Genomic DNA, 20492 nt, shown 5'->3' on the forward strand with positions numbered 1-20492 from the left:
GTAGGAAGAATTTTGGTAATTATCCCATTCCAATTACGGGCTCACCGGCGCTTCGTATTTACGAATTTACCACCGCTCGGACACCCATCAGTTTTGGCGGCAAAACCCGCCGCGAACGCAGAACTCCTACTCCGTCACTCTCTCCGGCTCGCGGTATTCTTCAGTCCCGTTCGTTCGATTGCTAACTCCGTGGAATCGGCGCCTTTCCGTTTATCTCCGCACCGATTCACGCCGCCCCTCCGACGGCGAGAGGCGCGGCGCCGACGCTCGCGTGATTAGGGCTTCCGTTTCTCCCCCCTCCCGCCGCCTCCCCTTCGATGGAGGCGGAGACGCCGGAGGCTCCTCCCTCTCCTCCTCCTCCCGCCATTCGGCCCATCAACAGGAGCGCCGTCCACCGGATATGCGCCGGCCAGGTGATCCTCGACCTCTCCTCCGCCGTCAAGGAGCTCGTCGAGAACAGCCTCGACGCCGGCGCCACCAGCGTCGAGATCGCCCTCAAGGAGTACGGGCAGGAGTGGTTCCAGGTCGTCGACAACGGCTGCGGCATCTCGCCGAGCAACTTCAAGGTATTTTTTTGCTCCGTCGAGGCTGCGTGCCTGTCGGGATATGTGCGGACGCTTCGCGTGTGCAATAGTGAGCGAGTGGTCAGGGCGTATTGGTTCCTAGCTCAGTCGATGCTGGAATGGCATCCGTTCTGATCCTCGATCGCCATCGTACCGTAGGGCAATGATGTTGAACTGAACGTGGATGTGATTGCTCTAAAATTTATGATGATCGGTAGAAGGAAATAAGGGCGGATGAATAAGGATGAATAAGGAAATAAGAAAAGAGAATGTGGCTTACTGAAAGCAGGACGGTAGTTTCTGATTACTTGAAAAAGCTCAACTTGTTTGGTGGGGAGCGGCAAAGTTCGAATCCTATTTCCCAATGTAGTGGATTTCCCGCAACTAATTTCGCGCTTGATTTTTAGCCTTTTTTCTGGTCTTTCATCAAGACTTTGCTTAATATTGGCTTTGTCCTTGATCAATGCAGGTTCTTGCCATTAAACATCACACCTCCAAGCTAGCCGATTTTCCGGATCTTCAGTCGTTGACGACTTTCGGCTTTAGAGGTGAGGCATTGAGCTCCCTCTGTGCCTTAGGTGATTTAACAGTTGAGACAAGGACGAAAAATGAGTCGGTTGCCACGCACTTGACTTTTGACCACTCGGGTTTACTAATTGCTGAAAAGAAGACAGCGCGTAAAGTTGGGACGACAGTTACTGTCAAAAAGCTGTTCTCGAATCTGCCAGTGCGAAGCAAAGAATTTAGCCGCAATATCCGTAAAGAATATGGGAGATTGATATCTTTAATGAATGTGAGTGTTTCATATTAGCTTTCACAAACCAAGTTATATTATTTTTGATATGGTAAAATATCCTTCAATACCATCTTGCCCCTGATTATCTTTGGCTACATACTTTAAATCTGCTGAGTATCACACCGTTGCTTAATTGGCAAGCTCAATATCTATACATGTTCTACCATTTTTTTTAAATCTGAACTTATTGATTTGGATCATAGTAGTTTGTTAGGTTATTGTGTGGGAAACTAGGTGCATCTTTTCGTCGGTATTGATTTTTGCAGGCTTTCTTGACAAGTGGTTTTCTTTGTATAATTAGTTTTTTTTTTTTTTTTTTTTTTTTTTTGGGGGGGGGTTTATGGTTCAAGTTGCACTTAGACTCTGATTATCTTATGGGAGATTCGGTATATCACACGTCTGCCGCTATGTTATCCTGCTGTATCATTATATATTTAAGTTCTTAGGTTTAGCATTTGAAGGATGAAATTTTGTTATTTCTTCGGTCCAGCTTCAGCATCCTTATAAATTATCCTAGGAGTTTAATTAGAAAATTTGCATTTCCATCAATAACTTTGATTTGCAGGCCTACGCTCTTATTGCCAAGGGAGTTCGGATTGTTTGCACCAACACAACCGGAAGAAATGCAAAGTCTGTCGTGCTTAAAACACAAGGAAGTGGCTCTCTCAAAGATAACATCATAACAGTGTTTGGAATGAATACATATAAATGCCTAGAGCCTGTGACAATTAGTGTTTCAGGTGATTGTACAGTTGAGGGTTTTCTTTCCAAGCCTGGACAGGGTAGTGGACGCAACTTGGGAGATAGACAATTCTTTTTCGTGAATGGAAGACCGGTTGATATGCCTAAAGTAAGCAAGCTTGTCAATGAGTTATATAAAGGTGCAAACTCAAAGCAGTATCCCGTTGCAGTAATGAACTTCACTGTTCCAACAAGAGCTTGTGATGTTAATGTAACCCCTGACAAAAGGAAAATATTTTTTTCTGATGAAAGCTCCATATTACATGCCCTAAGGGAGGGTTTGCAGCAGATCTATTCCTCATGCAATGCAAGCTTTTGTGTTAACAAGGTCGAGGATCCTTCAAGGGAAGTGGATGGCTTGAGGATGGATCCTTCTGATGATAAATCTTATCCATTGATTAAAGAATCAGCGTTGGAGGAAGACCATAATAAGAGAGATCTTGTCGTTGAGCATGCTGCAGATGAAGATGTTTCCCCTCGACAAGTGAGAGGTGAAATTCAGGCCTCCCCTGTACTGGAAGGATTGAATAAACATAAAGATGATAAATTAGTTAGTCGGGACTTCACTCTGAAACCTCACAGTCTTGATAAGTTTAATTATGTTAATGAAAACGCAATGAAGACCCACCACAAAGGCATCAATGTTAAACAAAATTCTCAAAACCTATCAGGTTCAGTTGAGAATCCAATTGCTCAAAGAGATTCTCATAGTCGCTCGAGCTGTATTCAGTCATCACTTAAAAATTTCGTTACTGTGAGTAAGAGAAAACATGAGAACAGTATCTCTGCACTATCTGAGATGCCTGTCTTGAGAAATCATGCACTTTGTCTTCCACTGGAGAAAGACCATTCCGAAATACACTCCGTTGGCATAAGTTGTTCAGCTAAGCATGAACAAATTAATGTTTCTGATGAAGAAATTGAGTTTGTGCCCTCCAAGCATCAGAAAAAGAAATCTCTGGAAAAATTGATATTCCTGATGGCAGCTTCAATAAGGGACAGCTTGACGAGGTACGTGACAGGTTTTTATTTAATTGAACTTAGTTTCAATACCAGACAAAAGCTCTTTGGGTGTTCTCCTGTCGCCCGAAAGTGAATGCAAATATACACAACCATGGTAGAAAATGAACCATGCTATAAATCAATCACATTAAGCATTGTGCCATGTTTTTGTCAAAATATGTATTTGGGGACTAATAGGCATGCTGTGATGCTATAATAAAATGCTTTGAGTCCTATGGCAAAAGAATCTTATAGATTTAAGATGAATGGAAAACAAGAATGAGAATGAGCAAATGAATTATGTGAATTGCTATCCAATTGGAAAGAAGAGAAGTGGTCTGCTTGCTACAATGAGTATCCATATGTCATTCATGTTTAAACATCATTTAACTGGTGTTGTTGGCTTAAGTCTGGAATTGCTTCTGTGTGTATGGTTCAACCCATTTTTCAGGAGCACTTTGATTGGTCACGCCTGTTGGACTCAATTTAGGCCATAAATTGCTTCTTGAATTTATTATTTGGTGCACACAAACCAGCCTTAATTGAAGAGAGTTGGTAATTGCTGGAATTGTAACCAGCTAGTAATTTTATTCCCTCAATAAATAGAGATTGTTGGTAATATGCATCCCTTCTATTTTACTGACTGCTATACTCTCCAGGCAAAGCAAATTGGTTGGCATTTTCTGCAACTAGAAGCATACTTTGATGTAGCCTTCTCTCGTGACAATAATTTGTAGCCAACTCATTTAATGATGACATTTTTCTAGTGATTCAATTGTCAGTTTTTGAATTTCATTTCATATTCTCTACCTCTTATAGGTATTAGTGGATCAGGAGAAAGTATTGCCTCTCGCTGAGGAAGGTTTAATCAGCAAGGACAATGACAGTTTGGCAGAAGATCTTGGTGCATCAGATACCTCTTTTCTAGCTTCTGGATCCATATTAGATACTCAGATGCCTTTGCCTAATGAAAGGATGTTTTCTTCTTTGCAATTTTCTTTTCAAGAGCTACAGACAAGACGACAGATGAGGCTCTCCAGATTGCAGTCAGGGGGTTATAGATGTAGGAGTGTGAAGTCAAAAAGGTCTGCAATTTTACTTTTGTGATAGGACTGATAGCCAAAATTTCATTCTGTTTCTGACAAAAAGAAGTTGCCGCTGCTGATTGACAGACAGTATACCGCTGCAACATTGGAGCTTTCTCAGCCAGACAATGAGGAGCGAAAAGCAAGGGCTTTAGCTGCAGCAACAAAGGAATTGGAAATATGTTTTAGGAAAGAAGATTTTCGTCAAATGCAGGTCATAAATCATATATTTGTCATGAACATCAAAATGTTTGAGCATCAGGTTGCATGTTTTCCTGAGATTTGCTTAAGTGAACTGGGATAGCATAGTGTTGTAGGAGACATGGTCGTTGTTCTTTTCTGGGTCCCCTTTTACTGTGTGATGACTGAACTGAGGTTTTGCTTCTCATGTGTGGCAACTGGCCACTTCCTTGTCTGTAAACCCCAGTGGAGATATAGTAAGCACACGTAATGAAAAGTGTATTAGCTACCATCAATTGCTCAATTATGTCAATCTTTGTAGCAGCTCTTGTACATTAACACTGTTATCTGTGTATTTCATTCTGCAGGTAATTGGGCAATTCAACCTTGGTTTTATCATTGGCAAGTTAGATGAAGACTTATTTATAGTGGATCAGGTAAATTCAAACATTGTTTTGGAGCTTAATTCTGCCTCAGTTATCTAAATTTTCTTTCCTTCTTGGCCAAATGATGAGCTTTTGTTGCATCTTTCCTGCAATTTTCATACGACCGCTTAAGCTAAGATGGATGAGTGATCCAAGTCTCTTTTCTCTGCAGCATGCTGCAGATGAGAAGTTTAATTTTGAGCGTCTCTGTCATTCCACCATCTTGAAACAACAGCCTTTACTTAGGTGAGGAGCTTAATATCTGCTTCATTGAGTTTATTAATTATTGACCTATACCTAACACTTCTTCAAATCTAGATTTGCTTGGATTTTATTATCAAGGCCATATAAGACACTGATTTGGGGCATCTATTTTGGTTTTGCTACTCTTTTCTTCTTTCAGAACACTTTGATCAAGTAGTGAACTGTATCTTGCATTTAAATTATCCTTGAAGAGTCTATTGGGAAATTTTTTCCATATTTTGCAGCCTTTTCTCTTTGGCTGGATGTGTCAGTTTGTCGTTCCCTGGCCATACCTGAAAATTTATCTTCGAAGTTTTGACTCTCAGAAATGCTCTGAGATGACTTTACTTAGTGAACAGAGTCAGTTATTAATGTAATTCCATGCTTTCAGTATCATTACATCATTTCCTGTTGTAAATGCCAAGTGTTGGTTTCTCCTTATTAAGAAAACATGGAAGAAGCTGCTCAGGTCTGTTGTCTTAGGATTTCCTCCAAGATGTGTCTTTTTTCCCAAATAATGATCAGTTAAAAGATACAGGTATCATGAAATTATAGTGATGCAAAGCGTCTGTTTTCATTGTTCAAGGCTTAAAGGTTTGACATTAGTGGTCTTTATGCATGCCAAAATAATCTAGCAGTATCTTAGCTTCATTTTCCATGGTTTTCGTTTGGGGATTTTATCTTGTTTATTAAGAGAAGACGGCTGAACAACATACTCAGAACTTCTCTATGTTCTAACAAAATGTTCAGCTAGTGTGGTTATACATGTTCAAGGAGCTGACATAGCTACTATATCTGCACGCTCTTGGAATCATTTGGCAATACTTGTGTTGACCTTGCTGTGTGCGTGATAAGCAGGTAGATGCAAATGTCTGTGTTAATGCCATTCTCTACGTGCTTTCCATATGCCATGCTTAAAGAAGTAAGTTACTTGGGCAGAAAACAGTTGTGTATATACCATACTTCAAAGTTTGGACTTGGTTTTAGGATTGAATTACTTGATTGAGTTAATTTTCTGAGTGATATGAAACATTTTATTGGAATATAGAAATTCAAGTTTTGATTTTACTCTAAACTGTATATGTAGGCCTTTAAGATTGGAGTTATCTCCTGAAGAAGAAGTAGTAGCATCAATGCATATGGACACAATCAGGTGCAATCTTCATCTGATTGTTTTTACACAGTTACCAGAATTTTCATCTTTGCCACCAAGTCACGAGCATCATCAAGATAGAAAAGCAAAGCTTGTGATAGAGGATTGCAGGAGAATGAAAAGAATAATTTGTCAGCTAAAAAGAGTTCCTAGGTTCTTTCTTCCCTCAAAATTCCACGGCTTCCTGTAACCATCTTGACAATGCTGTTTTGGAACTCATAATGCTAGGTTTTCAGGTAATAAGAGGCGTTTTGAAGACATTAAGAATGCTGAGGATGGTTCCTTGGACTCAAGCAGGCTAATTTGAAAAGAAAAAAGTATCGAGGAAATGCTTTATTGAAATAATTCATATTTTGACAATTGCGGTTGGCACATACAACTAGCAACATAACATTCTAGTGGCAATGTCTTTTATCATTACTCATAACTACACTTGTAGTCCGCTATCCTATTTCTAGGGTGATGATTAAGTCCTTAGACAACTAGCAAGTGGAATTACAAATTTCATTGTCATTTGTGTGAGCATTCCATATCTGGTGATTCTACTCCACACCACAACTTTGTGGTGCATTTAACTTGCAGTGTTTTGTTTCATGGTGACATGACATTTGTGTCTTTGATAAACGTCAGGAAGAATGGTTTTGTTCTGGAAGAAGATCCACATGCTCCACCAGGATGCCATTTTAGACTAACAGCCATTCCCTTCAGTAAAAACATAACCTTCGGAGTAGAAGGTACTTCCTCTTTAGATTCCCTCTTTCAAGGCAATGATAATTACAGAATGTTCAGTCAAGCTTTTGTGTTGAGCATCAATCTGATAACTTCTTAGTTATTAAGTCAAAGCTATACTATCTGGACACTCATACAGGACATGGAATTATTGCATAAGAAGATTATACATGTCCTTAGTTTTGGCTGACAAATCATATGCTATTTGATGAAAGGTAACACTGAAAATGACTTTAAGTATGCCAGGTTCCTTCTGTATCGTGGTCTTGGAAGGTCAAAATTTTGCTGCTTAACCTTTTTCGGTGATTTAAACCATGCCTCTAGAATGCAAGTGGAAAGCATTACAAAGAACTTATCTCGAGATAAAAGAACAAGGGCTGATCATCCTTGTCACCTTGGATTAAAATATCAATTTAGGTCCATCTCTTTCTAGATAATGATAACTTATAAAATCTCATCTCATCTTTATGATCCCAAGAGCATCATTTGATAAGCAGATAAGCATATGCAACTACACTGTAGACTTCCACATTCCGTCCAGAAAGTCAACTCTGCAGATACTTCTGTGGCAGCTGAAATTACTCTACTCAAGATATAGAATACCGATTTTCTTTGTAAACAGATGTCAAAGACCTGATCTCCACTCTCGCTGACAGCCAAGGGGAATGCTCGATACTTGGTTCTTACAGATCGGACACCATCAGTTCTGTATGCCCATCTAGAGTTCGTGCGATGCTGGCATCACGGGCATGTAGATCCTCTGTCATGATTGGAGATCCTCTCGGAAAAAGTGAGATGCAAAAGGTGATTGACATGTCATTTTGCCTTTAATGGATATTTTGCCCCTCTGGTGAAGCTCTTGACCTTCGATGGCTAGATGATTCCACTATCTGGAATAGTCATCCAGCACGATTTAATGCAAAAGTCTTGCGCAAATGCGCTTCCTCTGGGCTACGAACTTCCTATGTGGTCTTCCATGGGACTTTTGTTGCCTAACCGCTGATGACAAAATGACAGTGATATATAATTGGTTTGCTATTGGTGCAGATACTTGAACATTTGGCAGATCTCAAGTCTCCTTGGAACTGCCCCCATGGAAGGCCGACCATGCGTCATTTGGTCGACTTGGCAACGGTTTGCAAAAGGTCAGATGAAGACTCTTCTTAGTTTTGACGATTCATCGCATGATGTTGCTGTGAACTGGCATAACCAAGCCTTGTAACTTATGCGACGATCTGACCGTGGGCGGCACTCTATTAGCTGCCAGACGATGATGGATGGGAAGTTGTTCGTGCAATTGTTGTATAAATCTTGTCTTCAGAATTCTTGATTCCCTTAATGAGGAGGGAGTTTATTGATATCAAAATGAGTGTAAATGAATTTAATTGCGGGTGGGATTTGCGATGATCTGAACTTTAGCAGCGGCCTTTTACCTTAATTTTAAACATTTTACTGTTGTCAGCAGTGTACATTTGTGTAAAGTTCCTGATTGATATTATAACAATTTAATCTCCTGATTTCGTTAGTTAATTGTATTTCGCCATTAGTTTTAAAATTAGCTAGATAGAAAAATCTAGGAGTGATTGAAAAGAGAGTTTCAGTAAAACAAGAATAGCAAAAGTGCAGTTTGCATATACAAGACTATTTAAACGGGATAAAATAAAATTATTAGTTTACGCGAATTTTTCCATCGGTAGGTGGTCCATGAAATGATTAGTTGAAGATATTGGTTGTGATTTCTTAAAAGCTAATAATTTTTTTTTTTCGCTTGCTTAAATTTTGCTTCCAAAGAATTATCCTACATGGAATTAGTTATTTATTTTTAAAACTTTTATTTTTTATTTTGTATTTTCCTTCTTTTATTTTTGGGTACACCAATCGCATAAGTCTTGCACTCGACTAGCAGGACGACAAAGGCCTTGAGTGAGGGCCATTGCATCGAGACCGTCTCGCTTGCCATCGGCAAGGTTGTGCTGGCCTTCCTAGGGCCATTGCGCCCTTGCCCCTCTCGGGGAAGAGCATAAAAGACCCTCGTTGGATTTGGGGAAAACTGCCTTGCTCGCTTCTAGTAAGACTATGAATGCCCTCCAATGGCCCCAAGGCCATCATGCCCTTTATCATGAGGGTGCTATGGCAATCATCAGATCTGGACAAGGTGCAGAGTTTTGGGCAAGATAAATTGTCAATGACATTAAAAATTGTGATAACTTAAATGAACGAAAAATATTATAAACTTAAATGGGAAAAATATTATAAAACTTTGGGGCAAATTTGAGGTACCTAAAGAAAAGGAAATAAATTTCTAGACATTCGGAGAAAAATTTCAAAACAGGAAATAAATTTTCGGTTTTTTTCCGGCTGATTTATTAGATTTTCTTCATCTGTTTTTCCCCAGCGTCTCCAGCTGCGTTCGAGTCATTCCAGTCAAATCAAAGTTAGTGGGAAAAAAAAAAGGGGAAAAAAGGGAAGGTGTCTTCACTTTGATCTCTCTCTCCTCTCTCTCTTTCGAAGCGAGAGAGATCGAAGGAGGAGGGCCAAAAAAAAGGAGGAAGAGAAAAGATCGAAGAAAAGTGCGGAGCCTCGCTTGTTTCGAAGGTATGTCTTCTTCCCTCGGTGTCGGTTTCTAGGGTTTAAGCTGCTCCCCCCATCAAGCTCTCGCCTTTTATGGCGATTTCCTGAAGAACGCTTAGGGTTTCTCCCCTTCCGATCTTTGATATGACGGCTTTTCCCTTGAATTTGATCGAGAGCTTTGTGTGCCTTCTCTGACTTTTGGGTTCTTCTTTGGCAGGTCTTATTTTTTCCTCGTCGGGTGTTCGATCTTTTGCCGCGGTAAAACATGGTACGTGCGCTTCGCTCTTCTTGTTCGTCCTTCGTTTCGCTGCCGAGTGAATTGAGTTGATAGAGAATGTGGGATTTTGTAGCCTTTTTTTTTTTTTTACCCTTCCTTTCGGTTCTTGTTCTGTTTGTCGGCTTGAAGCTCTGTTCGACGTTTCGAGGGATTGAGGATGAGCAATTTGGTGGTCGAAAGTTTGTGTCTTGCTCGGTGACTCTTGGCGACCAGAGGGTTTATAGTAGTGCAGAAGTTAAGGAATATGTCGTTTTGAATTCTCATATGTGGTCGCTTGATGTTTGCAGCTTCCGCTTTCTCTACTCAAGACTGCGCAAGGCCACCCTATGGTAAGAATGACTCTCTCTCTCTCTCTCTCTCTCTCTCTCTCTCTCTCTCTCTCTCGCATGCGCGCGCTCAGATTGTGTGTTTGCACTTGGAATGTGCAGCGTTCTGCTGGAGTTTGTGTAACCCATATCATGCTTTGAGATGGACCTAAGTAAAATAGGATTTGGCTTCTTGACAGTTGGTGGAGCTGAAGAATGGAGAGACTTACAATGGACATCTGGTCAACTGCGATACTTGGATGAACATCCATCTCCGTGAAGTCATTTGTACCTCAAAGTAATTTACAACCTCAACCTGCTGGACTCATGATCACTTAAACTTTCCTTCTTTTTTGGGATATATGTTTCATCCTCTCGCCTTTCAACTTTCAAGAGGAGAAATCTAAATCGTATGATATCCTGATTTACTCCGCAGGATGGAGATAGATTTTGGCGAATGCCTGAGTGCTATATCCGGGGAAATACAATTAAGTATCTCCGAGTTCCTGACGAGGTAAGTGTGCCTCAAAGTTCTTGAAGTGTGGAAAGATATGTGTTTAACTGATGTCAGGTTTAGCCCTCGTAGTTTTCATTTATCATGATATCGTGCCAGCATGTAAGTTTGTTTTACACTAGAGGAGTTGCAAAAGTGATATATATTGCATGGATTATTGCCATGGTCTTGTCTAGTTATTTATAGCTTATCGTGGACAGATATCTATTGCCTTGAAGGCTACTTGGATGATCCAAATATCTTCATACATGATACTATGGGTTGCTCATTAGTTTAAGTTCATCAGTTACCTAATGACTGCTAGGCTTTTTCACATGTACAATGTGCAAGTTTCTAATAGAATAACAAATCCTCTTTAAGGGTAAGAATTGGACTGAATGCAAGAGTACCTGAATTTTTCCTGAGCTATCATTAGTGGTTTTGTGCTTTTATTTTGGGGTTCTCAACTGATTGCCCAAGATCTTTTCAACAAACATTGACTACACCTACTGGCTTTGTCTGTACTTGTTTGTTGCATTTGTTTTATATACTTTTGTCACCTGACTAGTTTGATTTTCCTTACAGGTAATTGATAAAGTGCAGGAAGAAACCAAGAGTCGCTCAGGTATGTTTCAGCTAATTAGGAAGTTTACATTTCCTAAATGAAACCTAGACAAGTGAAGAACTAAGTACTCCCGCCAGGCTTAATTGTTTGTTTTATTTTTTATATGAACATGCAAATTGGTCCTTAATTGATTTGATGCCGAAAGCTTTAGTCTGAATTCTGCAAGATTCTTGTCTAGGACTGCGCTAAACACCGGTATTCTAGATAAACCCATTCTGCATGCTCTGTGCCTATCTTCTCTAAAAGTTGCTCTAGAGACTCTTCTCTGAAATACTTTGCTTAGAAAATTTGCCTGCTATATTGCTGGTGTTGATTTTAAAACAAAGTGAGATTGCTTTAACTTTGTCTGCATTTCTTCGTACAGATAGAAAGCCACCTGGTGTCGGGCGTGGAAGAGGAAGAAGCAGAGAGGATGGTCCTGGTGGAAGGCCAGCTAAAGGAATTGGGCGTGGGCTTGAGGATGGGGGCAGCAAGGGTGCTGGCGGAGGCCGAGGCAAAGGTGGACCTGGCGGGAAGGGAAGTGGAAACAGAGGTATGATCTACCATTCTTGTGTTTGGATGGGTAAAAAATAAAAGAAACAAAATAAAAATGACAATGAGACTTATATGTGTATCCTTGTGTCTGACTAAAAGCATAATATGAAAGGTTATACAAGATGGTTGGATTTAGCAGCGATTTTTTATGTTGAACTGTATGTTATGACTTATGAGTTGAATCAGGAGGCCGAATTTGCCTATTGGCAACACTTAAGCCTATCTATTAGGTAAAGAATTCTACAGTATAGATACTAAGGATTCTGCTTTGCTGTGACAGGAGGAGGGCGAGGCCGTGGCTGAACAAACAAAAGATGTTGCAAGTTGGGCAAGTTTGCTGCGTTTTTTTTTAGGCATTATGAGCCCAAAATTTATGTGAAATGTTCAGCTTGAGTTATTCTGATTTCTCGTTCTTGGGGATTGATCCTAGTAAAGGTGGTGTCTAGGGGGCAGATTCGATCGATGTTGTACAAGATTTTGGGGTTTCTTTCCTTTACGTGTTACATCTCTCTTTCAAGTAATTAAACATTTGAGCAAAACATGTTTTAATGATTCGATCAAGTTATCAGTATTGCAGTATTGCTAAACTGACATTTTGATGTCGCTACTGTTGAATGACTTCTAGTCGTGTTTGACATTATAAAGTTGGTACTTACAGAGATGATCGGTCCTCAACTTGAGAATAGCGTATTCAACAGTGAGTGCTCTGTTATTAGGTTGCACACGGCGTTAGAGAGATATTACCTACTTTTATCGGTAAAAACTAGATTTTGTTTCCTCATATTTTTTATCTTGGCATTTGAACGGCTTCATATTGATTAATGCTTTTAAAGCTAGAGACCATCTTCAAGAATCCAAGACAAATTCATCCTGCTAAAAGGTAATAGAATGATGGGGGAAATATAATACAGAACACGGGTCGCTGTGTAATGTATTACAAAAAATCAATCAAATACGGGTCGACTGCACACATGTTAATTGCAGCGACAAACATTGATGCGGCTTGATACATGGAAATAAAACAAGCAAATCTGACAAAAAAACTAGTAAGGTCGGTGCCTATTTTTCTTGTGGTGACTTCTCGATGACTTCAAGACCAGATTGCTTGACATCCACGATCGGCTTGTAGCGGAAGAGTCATCAGAAAGCCAGCAACACAAGCGACCATCCTCGCCACCCGTCCATCCAAAAATGCCTCGGGTTTTGGAAGTTGTCCCTGCCATGCCCGACATAGGCAAAACGCTCCTAACCACATCCGAGTGGCCACCTCCAAGAACGGCCTCTGGGGATCCTATTGCTGCCCCTCCCTTGTACTTTACAGGGAAGTATCCTAAAGTCCCGGCATTTGTGCCACCAATCACCCACAAACCTTCACCTTCTTCAGCTGAGTGACAGTCAACAAAATAATCAATCTGCAAAGACAGGATAAACAGGATAAGAAAATAAAGTCCACCTCGCGTAAGTTCAGACAGGCAAAGATTATACCCAGACTCGATATTTGTCTAATATGATTCCAGCTACAGAAGACGTAAATCAGGCAGGGATACATCAACCAAAACTAATGTGACAAGCTCCACCATAGGAATGTGCCACTATTTTTTCTCTAGATCTAGGGCTGAAAAGAACCAAGGGTACTAGATGTGAAATGATGGGGGGTGCATTTCCATCATAGACAAATCAGTGGAAGCTTGAATTGATTTTCTTCTAGATAGCATCTTCTGTGTTCATGCTTTAGATCATTTTCTAGTACTTTAATCTCTCTGTCCTTTCACATTCTGTGAATTCCCATGTATTAAGATTGCATTCTTCTCCCTTCAATAGAGATTTAGTGAAAAGCAAGCAATAGAATAAAGCAGAAATAAAGTGGAACCGTATCCAAGTATTCAGAAAGTAAATCAAAGATGAACACTTTAAAGTTTGCTCCATTGCAACAAAGTTCAGAAGACCAAATGATGAAAAGGATCATCAGTATTAATGACATTATGTAGCCTGGCAAAGAATCACGTTCAACATGAAATATATTTGTCAGCTAATGTTTCATGAAACAGATGAGCCTAATGTGCAACATCATTTGCCTAATGGGAGCCAAAAAGAATCATAGTTTTGACTCATCATCCCAATAATAAGTTTCTTCCGGATTGAGCTTTGCTCCACATCCTACATTTCTGGCAAGTGTTGCTTTCTAGACCACAGCTCCAGCTCTTAAAATGCTACCATTTGAGTATATTATAAAAGAGTGAAAGAGAGACTGCTCAGAAAAAGGGAATCTTACATGATCTAGTGACCAGCTATCAGATGCTAATTTTCGGGCATCTTCAAAGTTGGCTTCATTTGTTCCCTCTTTCCAGTCCCAAACACTATAGAGGCAATAATTAGAAGTAAATATGCAAAACAGCTTATTCAAATGACAAGTCAACATATTTGATCACTATAGGACTCAAAACAACGTCTCCCATGAGATTTTGTGCATTTGACCATAAAAGATGTCTTTTAAAGCTATTGCATTTAGATGCCTACTTACAAGAGGTTGATATAAAAATAACTCTTATGTTGTCCATGAGATTCGAACTTGAACTTTACGTGCCTAAATCATGCCTAGTCTATTGTTTTTCTATTCGTACACCCTCTTTAGATAGATGTGAACTCAACATAAAGTGATATGATTCAGCTTATCCTAACAATAATAATTAATAATCCAACAAAACCATTTCTAAAGGACTAATGGAAGCTCTCACTGCTCATAAAAAAGAAAATCAATACCTTAAGGTCTCAATATGTGTCAAACACCAGAGCTTTTCAAATGTCTGTCCAAATATCCCCACTTTGCCAATTGAAGTTCCCACATTAATCACCTAAACAAATATACAAAGATAGACTTAGTAAAAGAAATTCGCCGAACTATAGCATTCTAGATCAAGCATTTAATTAGATGGTGCCAAAATTTGGGTCCTTCAGAGTGCATAAAAATCAGAAGAGCAATGCAAAAGGAGAATAACACCAAAAAGCTCAAGCCTTTCTTGGTCTTCTTCTATGCCAAAAAACAGAATTCTACTATAGCCAACTAACAAAGAGGTAATAGGAAAACACACCTAAATCAAAGTATAATAGTTAACTCCTTTAACACTAGCAATAAACCCAAATTGTGTTTCATACCATATAGCCAGTAGCAACATGTTCATTCCATGCACTAAGATTATATTATCTCCATTTGGGTTAGAACAAGCACTATCTTATGACTCGTTACATTGTATTGAACAAAAGTTAGTAACCAAATAAAATTCAAACCCAAGATCACTAAGCATCCACTGCCAAATTTTCTTGTAGAGGGTTATGTACATTTTGCATTGTCTATAACCCCAGGCATCAAATGCTAACCAAATCAACCTTCACCCAACTTAAATATTTTAAACAAACTATGCTGCTTATATACACGAAAATCAATCCCACACCAATGTCCAAGTTTATGAAATACTAAAAGTCAATAGCCACACCTACCGATTCCATATGCTCATCATCATTGATGTCTCCAGCCGTATCAAATATACATATCAGCCCATCCACTGAAGCTGAAATAAGCTTATTTTGATGGTGAGGGACAAAGCAAACCTAATAGAAAATAGGAAAAAGCATGAAATCGGTAGAATGGACGTAACTAACTAAAATAATGACACAAGCCCACGCCCTGTGAGATATACTTTGGACAACGAATATTCTTTCACGGATCTCATAAGAACATACAAAGCATGCATAAGGACAAACCTGGGTAACATCATCCACATGAGAATCTTCTAAACATGCAACCTGCTTTTTGTTTCTCCAATCCCAAAAGAGTATCTGGTGACACATACAAAAGAAGATGAAACATAATTAGTATACTAAAGATAATCATAATACATTCAACGTTGATCTCAAACTCGTAACCATCAGTCTATCCTTATACACATAGTCTAAGGGCTTGCTATCCGAGCCACAACACAAAGGTCTTCTAAGTTCACTTGTTCGTGCAATCCGCCCCCACACGAAAAATGGGTGCAAAAAGGTTGTGAAGGAAAAAAGCGTTGGCCAAATGCATCACAAGCATATATGAAGTATAAGCATGACCCAAGAGGAAGCTGTATGAGCTGAAGAAACTCTCCATGCAGTAAGCATTGCAAAAGCTCATCTTAAGAGACAGGAAGAATTGCCTCCATGTGCAGTAAACAAGGCAAACCTGAGATTTACATCCAGCAGAAAGAAGACTGTCACTTGAACCGCCGAACGAAAAGCTGAAGATCTCCTGCGATGGCCCGGCACTTATGCAAGAAACCTGCATTATTCAATTATCCAAAACTGCCTAATTAGGACAAAATACAACACTAAGTAAGCGGCTTCTAGCAATGTCCTCCTAGCTACATACATGACTACCTCTTTAAAAGACCTGGTGTCCCAAGCTCGGATGGTGCCATCGGAAGAGCAAGAGTGCAAGACGTGGGGACTCGACGGTCCTGAGAACGAAATGCCATTGACGGTATCGGAGTGCCCCCTGCACTCTCCGCAGTACTGACCCGTCGTTGGGGAATACAGCTTCACCGCGTTGGACGACAACGATACCCCCATCAGCGACCAATCAAACCTTCGACCCATCGATTAAAACCCCTAATTAGATCACAAGAAAAGCTAACATTGCCAGCAGCTCGTTTCGTCTCGCAAAGTTCAAAAATTTTACGCACTTCTCGACTCGCGTACTATTCAATTTCAACCGTTTCCGAGTTTCAGAGAAAATCGAACAGGGAAATTGAGCGGGGGCAAGTGGGGGAGATTACGCACTTGGGAGTAATTTCGAAGACGTAGTCGCTGCCGAAGTTGGTCTGGATCGAGTTCTTGAGCCCGAATCTGCGGAAGGAAGAGCCGCTCGGATTCGAGCTGGAAGGAGAGTGTTCTTCCGCTTCCACTTCCACTTCCACTTCCATGTCCATGGCATCTTCCATCTTTGCTCTCTCTCGCGAGCTCCGTCCAGCTAGTAGTTTCAGCTGCCTGCTTCGAGGAGGAGTTCGATTTAGATTTTAGGGTTTTAGGGTTTTGGGGGCATTTGATAATTTGTGCTGGGGGTCCCACGCACTTAGGAACTCCAAACTCCCACCTTGGTGCAAACCGTGGATTAAACAGCTTTCCTTTTTCTTATAGAAAATCTTTTTGTAATAAATGATTTCATTTCATTTTATTTTGGATATCACGAAAAATCAAGCCGATATCTATAACAAATTTATTTATACTATTTTTTTTATCACAAAAAATTCTAAATTAATATAAATTTACCCTCGAATTAATTTTTTGATCATAAAAACCCATAAATATTACATTTCGTTAGTCTCCACGAAAAATCATAAATTGGTCAGCATGTCCTTAAAACCCAAAATTAGTACAACCTTTAATTATCACGTGTTATCTAACTCAACAATTTGATGGTTAAATTTAATAGAAACTATCGAAAGATAAATTTATCAAAAATGTATCGATTTTGAGATTTTTGTTATTCAAAAATTAATTTATGATAAATTTATTACAAATGTACTAATTTTTTTAGTGCCTTCCTTTTTTTTTCTTGAAATTTTGGTGATATGTGAACATTAAAAAAGATTTCAGTGATATATTTTCAAGAATTTTTTTTCCCCTTTTTTCCTTAAAATTGAAAATAGGCATGACATATTTTCTAGAATTTATCAAAGATGCATTTTTTGTATGCCACAAATGTACTAATTTATGACTTCTGTTAAGCTCAAATCCCTAAGCAAAGTTCCTCCACGAAGCAAGCTTACATGTTCTGCACTGCAGAGACTACGAAAGCAAGTAGATGAGGGGAGAAGAAGAGGGTCAGGGTTCCAAAAACGCAGCAAAAAACAAGTTCCACAAGAATCGAATTCTGACACGGTATCAAAGTGATCGGACAACAAGTCGGAACAATGAGTGAGTAGCCAGGAGTGCAGATGAAACTCACAAGCTGCTAGAGTGGAACATTGGTTTCCTCTTAGTTATCATATCACAAAAAATGAATGAATTACAGTACAGAGGACACTCCATTTAGTCCCAGCAGGAAGGACCAATTTCTCTCTGCAAAACACCAAATCACTTCAAATCTTTAGGATCTTACAAGAAGAGAAGGAAACAAAAAAAAAAAACAAGCGGATGACAGGATCACGGGGCATTGGATCCTCTAAACTCCGACAACAATCACGCTTCCAGAATGGCAGAAGCCAGGATCAGGGGCGTTAAGATCCTCCAACTCCTCCGAGGATGATTAGCACTTCAAGAATGGCTGAAGCTGGTGGCGATTGGAATCACGATCACCAGGATGATCACCAGCAGAAGTATCAGCGCAAAACACATCCACTTCCGGTTGCTCCTCTGGTACTGCTTGGCGGTCCTCAGGTCCTTGGTGCCATCCTTGACGTAGTGTGCAGCGTTCATCACGTGGTGCTCAATGTCGTCCATCTTCTCACCCTGCGCCTCTACCATCACCGCCATGTCCAGGAACACCTGGTGCAGCTCCAGCAGGCTCTTCTCCACCTCCTTGGCCGCGTCGTATCGGTCCTGGATCTCCACCACCGTCTCCACCACCTTGCCTCTCCCGTGCTCTTGTGCTGCACTGCTGAGATACTCCTCGCCTCCTGATGCACGGCAAAAGTACTCGAGTGTTAATCATATGCAATCAAGAAGCAATATTTTAAGAAGATTTTAATGCAAAACTTAATAGGGCAGCACAAAATTAAACTAAACAGGTGAACAAAGGCCCGATCAAAGACAGCAACCAGACTAATGCAGAGTGCATAGCCTGAATCAGTAAATCAAATCATTCACGAGAAGTCCTTCATCCATTCACTGAACCAAATCACGTTAATTCCTCGCCCCCCATTCAACTAGGCCGGATCGTTAGAATCAGCTATAGCAAATGACAAGGCTTCCGCAGTATCAACTGAATAAGATTCAAATCCTAAATGAACTCGACCCAAACACAAGCACATATCAAATCCGAAAACCTTGACCTTACTTACCATTAGAAATGATCTTCTCAATGACCTCCTCATCTGGGTACTCCCCGGTCACGGTATAATACCGCCTGCCCACAGTGTCCTTGTACTCGGTCATCATCCTCTGCCTCAGCCCCTGAAACTCCATCATCAGCTCCTTCAGCTTCTTCCTCAGTCCGTTGGTCACCGCCACTCGGGTCCGGTACACGGTGGTCCCTTCCTTGCATCCCGAGAGCCTCTTGTTCACCGCGTTCGCACGGTCCATCTCCTCCAGCTGCGACCGTATCATCCTCGCCTTCTTCAGGACCGCCGTAATGTCCGCGTTGATCCGGCTCCTGAGGGACTTGAGCGCCTCGGACTTGTGGAGGGTCTTGCTCTCCTCGTTCAATTCCTGGAGCCGGGACAGGACCTCCCGGATCTGGCCCATCTCTTGCTTCACCTTCTCCGCCTCTTCCAGGAAGAGCCCCATGTTGGTGTCCATCTGGGTCGTGGAGGCCGACATCTCGAGGTCGGGGCCGGCCTCGAGGTCCTTCATGGCTTCCTTCTTCAGGTCGACGTAGCTCATGAAGGATTTCGTCATTAGGTCGTTCATCTGCAAAGACAAAACCCATTTGAAATTAGCTTCTCATGATACTCATTCCTTCGAAAAGGAGCTGATTTAGGAATTTAGGGGCAAAACGTGAAGAAGGTAGCTTCAAGGTGGGATTGTTCCCAACTTTAGCCAAGTGGGTTTCGCTTGTTTCTAAAATTTCCTCAAGCAAAACATCATTTGCGGCTCAAAGGAGGAAACTTTTCAACTCAACCTGTGAGAACGAGCAAGCAACTCTTACCTTTTCCTAACTTGAAGAAGATCTGGAGAAACCTGAGACAGCTGAGAGAGAGAGAGAGAGAGAGAGAGAGAGAGAGAGATTTGAGGCGATGGGAAGGTTCAGGAGATGTGGCGTTTGCTTTTATCAATCGGGAACAGGATCAGGAGCGAGCGAGTACAGATTTCAATTCGCAAAAGACAGAGAGAGAAAGGGCTCGTCGTGGACTAGCCGTTGAGAGATCTCTCAACGGCTATTTGGTTTGATGCATTTTGATTTCGATCGCGTAATTTAATTGCCCTCGGATTCTCTGTTGAGTGTTGACCGGGCCGGGTCGGAGGACCCACTACCCTCTTTACAAGTATTTCAGAACGCCGTTCGGCTCATTTTCATGTGTTATCCGAATATTCGGAGCCAGACCAGCAAATTTATAATCTAAGAAATAAAAATTAGCATTCTTACCCATTTTCCCACCGGCAATAATATAACAGGATATCATCTCAAGTTTGATAATTTGAAGTAATAATTCCTGTATTGATGTAGTTTTATATAGATTGAATGTGCAGTGGTAATTAGAAGCTATGAACTTTGCATCGATGAAGTAGAATCGAGTGAAACAAATCCGTTTGTAATCATGTTGATTTGGATGATCAAAAGAAACCTTTTGCCCAGCTTATTTCACGCATGAAAAATTGAAAACATCCTGCCCCACGTCAAGCCCATCCTCAACATCATAATGAAGGAATCCAGTTGACAGTGAACATTGTTTGAGAATCAATCTTCTAGCTTCATTCCAATAGCAAGGCGCATGCTCGAAATTGTTGTAACCAGTTCTATCTTAATGCTTGTATAGGTCAAGCATAGAAACAAGTGTTTTTAAGATTGGTCCAAATTCCACATGAAATTTAGAATCAACTTATCAAAAATGATTCCCAATTTTGAAACTTAGAACCTACCCTA

General features: G+C 40.5%; 4 protein-coding genes across 4 annotated transcripts; 2 read left to right on the forward strand and 2 right to left on the reverse strand.

Moving 5' to 3' along the window:
* The first annotated feature begins 30 nt into the window (after positions 1-30).
* LOC104426749 (DNA mismatch repair protein PMS1) lies at positions 31-8305 on the forward strand. The gene is made up of 12 exons (XM_039305394.1): positions 31-566; positions 1033-1356; positions 1925-3111; positions 3762-3774; positions 3922-4187; positions 4275-4401; positions 4736-4804; positions 4965-5038; positions 6123-6188; positions 6819-6922; positions 7540-7721; positions 7965-8305. The coding sequence occupies exons 1-12, from the start codon at positions 318-320 to the stop codon at positions 8082-8084; spliced, it is 2781 nt and encodes a 926-aa protein (XP_039161328.1). The 5' UTR covers positions 31-317; the 3' UTR covers positions 8085-8305.
* A 1022-nt stretch (positions 8306-9327) lies between these two features.
* On the forward strand, positions 9328-12321 carry LOC104426751 (probable U6 snRNA-associated Sm-like protein LSm4). Its single transcript, XM_039304919.1, has 8 exons — positions 9328-9512; positions 9706-9756; positions 10053-10094; positions 10271-10367; positions 10505-10584; positions 11149-11188; positions 11553-11720; positions 12003-12321. The coding sequence occupies exons 2-8, from the start codon at positions 9754-9756 to the stop codon at positions 12023-12025; spliced, it is 453 nt and encodes a 150-aa protein (XP_039160853.1). The 5' UTR covers positions 9328-9512; positions 9706-9753; the 3' UTR covers positions 12026-12321.
* A 269-nt stretch (positions 12322-12590) lies between these two features.
* On the reverse strand, positions 12591-16814 carry LOC104426752 (WD repeat-containing protein GTS1). The gene is made up of 8 exons (XM_010039899.3): positions 16529-16814; positions 16127-16334; positions 15933-16028; positions 15482-15556; positions 15218-15328; positions 14483-14574; positions 13995-14079; positions 12591-13134 (listed from the first exon to the last, which is right to left on the reverse strand). Exons 1-8 carry the CDS (start codon positions 16687-16689, stop codon positions 12766-12768), a joined length of 1197 nt encoding a protein of 398 aa, XP_010038201.2. The 5' UTR covers positions 16690-16814; the 3' UTR covers positions 12591-12765.
* Positions 16815-17700: 886 nt separating this feature from the next.
* Positions 17701-19720, reverse strand: LOC104426753 (syntaxin-related protein KNOLLE). Its single transcript, XM_010039901.3, has 3 exons — positions 19557-19720; positions 18751-19318; positions 17701-18366 (listed from the first exon to the last, which is right to left on the reverse strand). The coding sequence occupies exons 2-3, from the start codon at positions 19316-19318 to the stop codon at positions 18005-18007; spliced, it is 930 nt and encodes a 309-aa protein (XP_010038203.1). The 5' UTR covers positions 19557-19720; the 3' UTR covers positions 17701-18004.
* Positions 19721-20492: the final 772 nt, after the last annotated feature.

Source organism: Eucalyptus grandis, chromosome 11 (genome assembly GCF_016545825.1).
Source record: "Eucalyptus grandis isolate ANBG69807.140 chromosome 11, ASM1654582v1, whole genome shotgun sequence".
Classification (NCBI taxonomy): Eukaryota; Viridiplantae; Streptophyta; class Magnoliopsida; order Myrtales; family Myrtaceae; genus Eucalyptus; species Eucalyptus grandis.

Bases quoted from the DNA above. Each gene is read 5' to 3' on its own strand.
- LOC104426752 (XM_010039899.3), bottom strand. From the start codon at position 16,689: ATGGAAGATGCCATGGACATGGAAGTGGAAGTGGAAGTGGAAGCGGAA. The intron at 16,335-16,528 runs GTGCGTAATCTC...GATGGGTCGAAG, and splicing joins GTCTTCGAAATTACTCCCAA to GTTTGATTGGTCGCTGATGG. The intron at 15,329-15,481 runs GTTTGTCCTTAT...ATTTTCTATTAG, and splicing joins ATGTGGATGATGTTACCCAG to GTTTGCTTTGTCCCTCACCA.
- LOC104426751 (XM_039304919.1), top strand. The intron at 10,585-11,148 runs GTAAGTGTGCCT...TTTTCCTTACAG, and splicing joins ATCTCCGAGTTCCTGACGAG to GTAATTGATAAAGTGCAGGA. The intron at 11,189-11,552 runs GTATGTTTCAGC...TTCTTCGTACAG, and splicing joins AGAAACCAAGAGTCGCTCAG to ATAGAAAGCCACCTGGTGTC.
- LOC104426753 (XM_010039901.3), bottom strand. From the start codon at position 19,318: ATGAACGACCTAATGACGAAATCCTTCATGAGCTACGTCGACCTGAAG. The intron at 18,367-18,750 runs GTAAGTAAGGTC...GCCGTGCATCAG, and splicing joins TGAGAAGATCATTTCTAATG to GAGGCGAGGAGTATCTCAGC.
- LOC104426749 (XM_039305394.1), top strand. From the start codon at position 318: ATGGAGGCGGAGACGCCGGAGGCTCCTCCCTCTCCTCCTCCTCCCGCC. The intron at 6,189-6,818 runs GTGCAATCTTCA...GATAAACGTCAG, and splicing joins ATGCATATGGACACAATCAG to GAAGAATGGTTTTGTTCTGG. The intron at 6,923-7,539 runs GTACTTCCTCTT...CTTTGTAAACAG, and splicing joins CATAACCTTCGGAGTAGAAG to ATGTCAAAGACCTGATCTCC.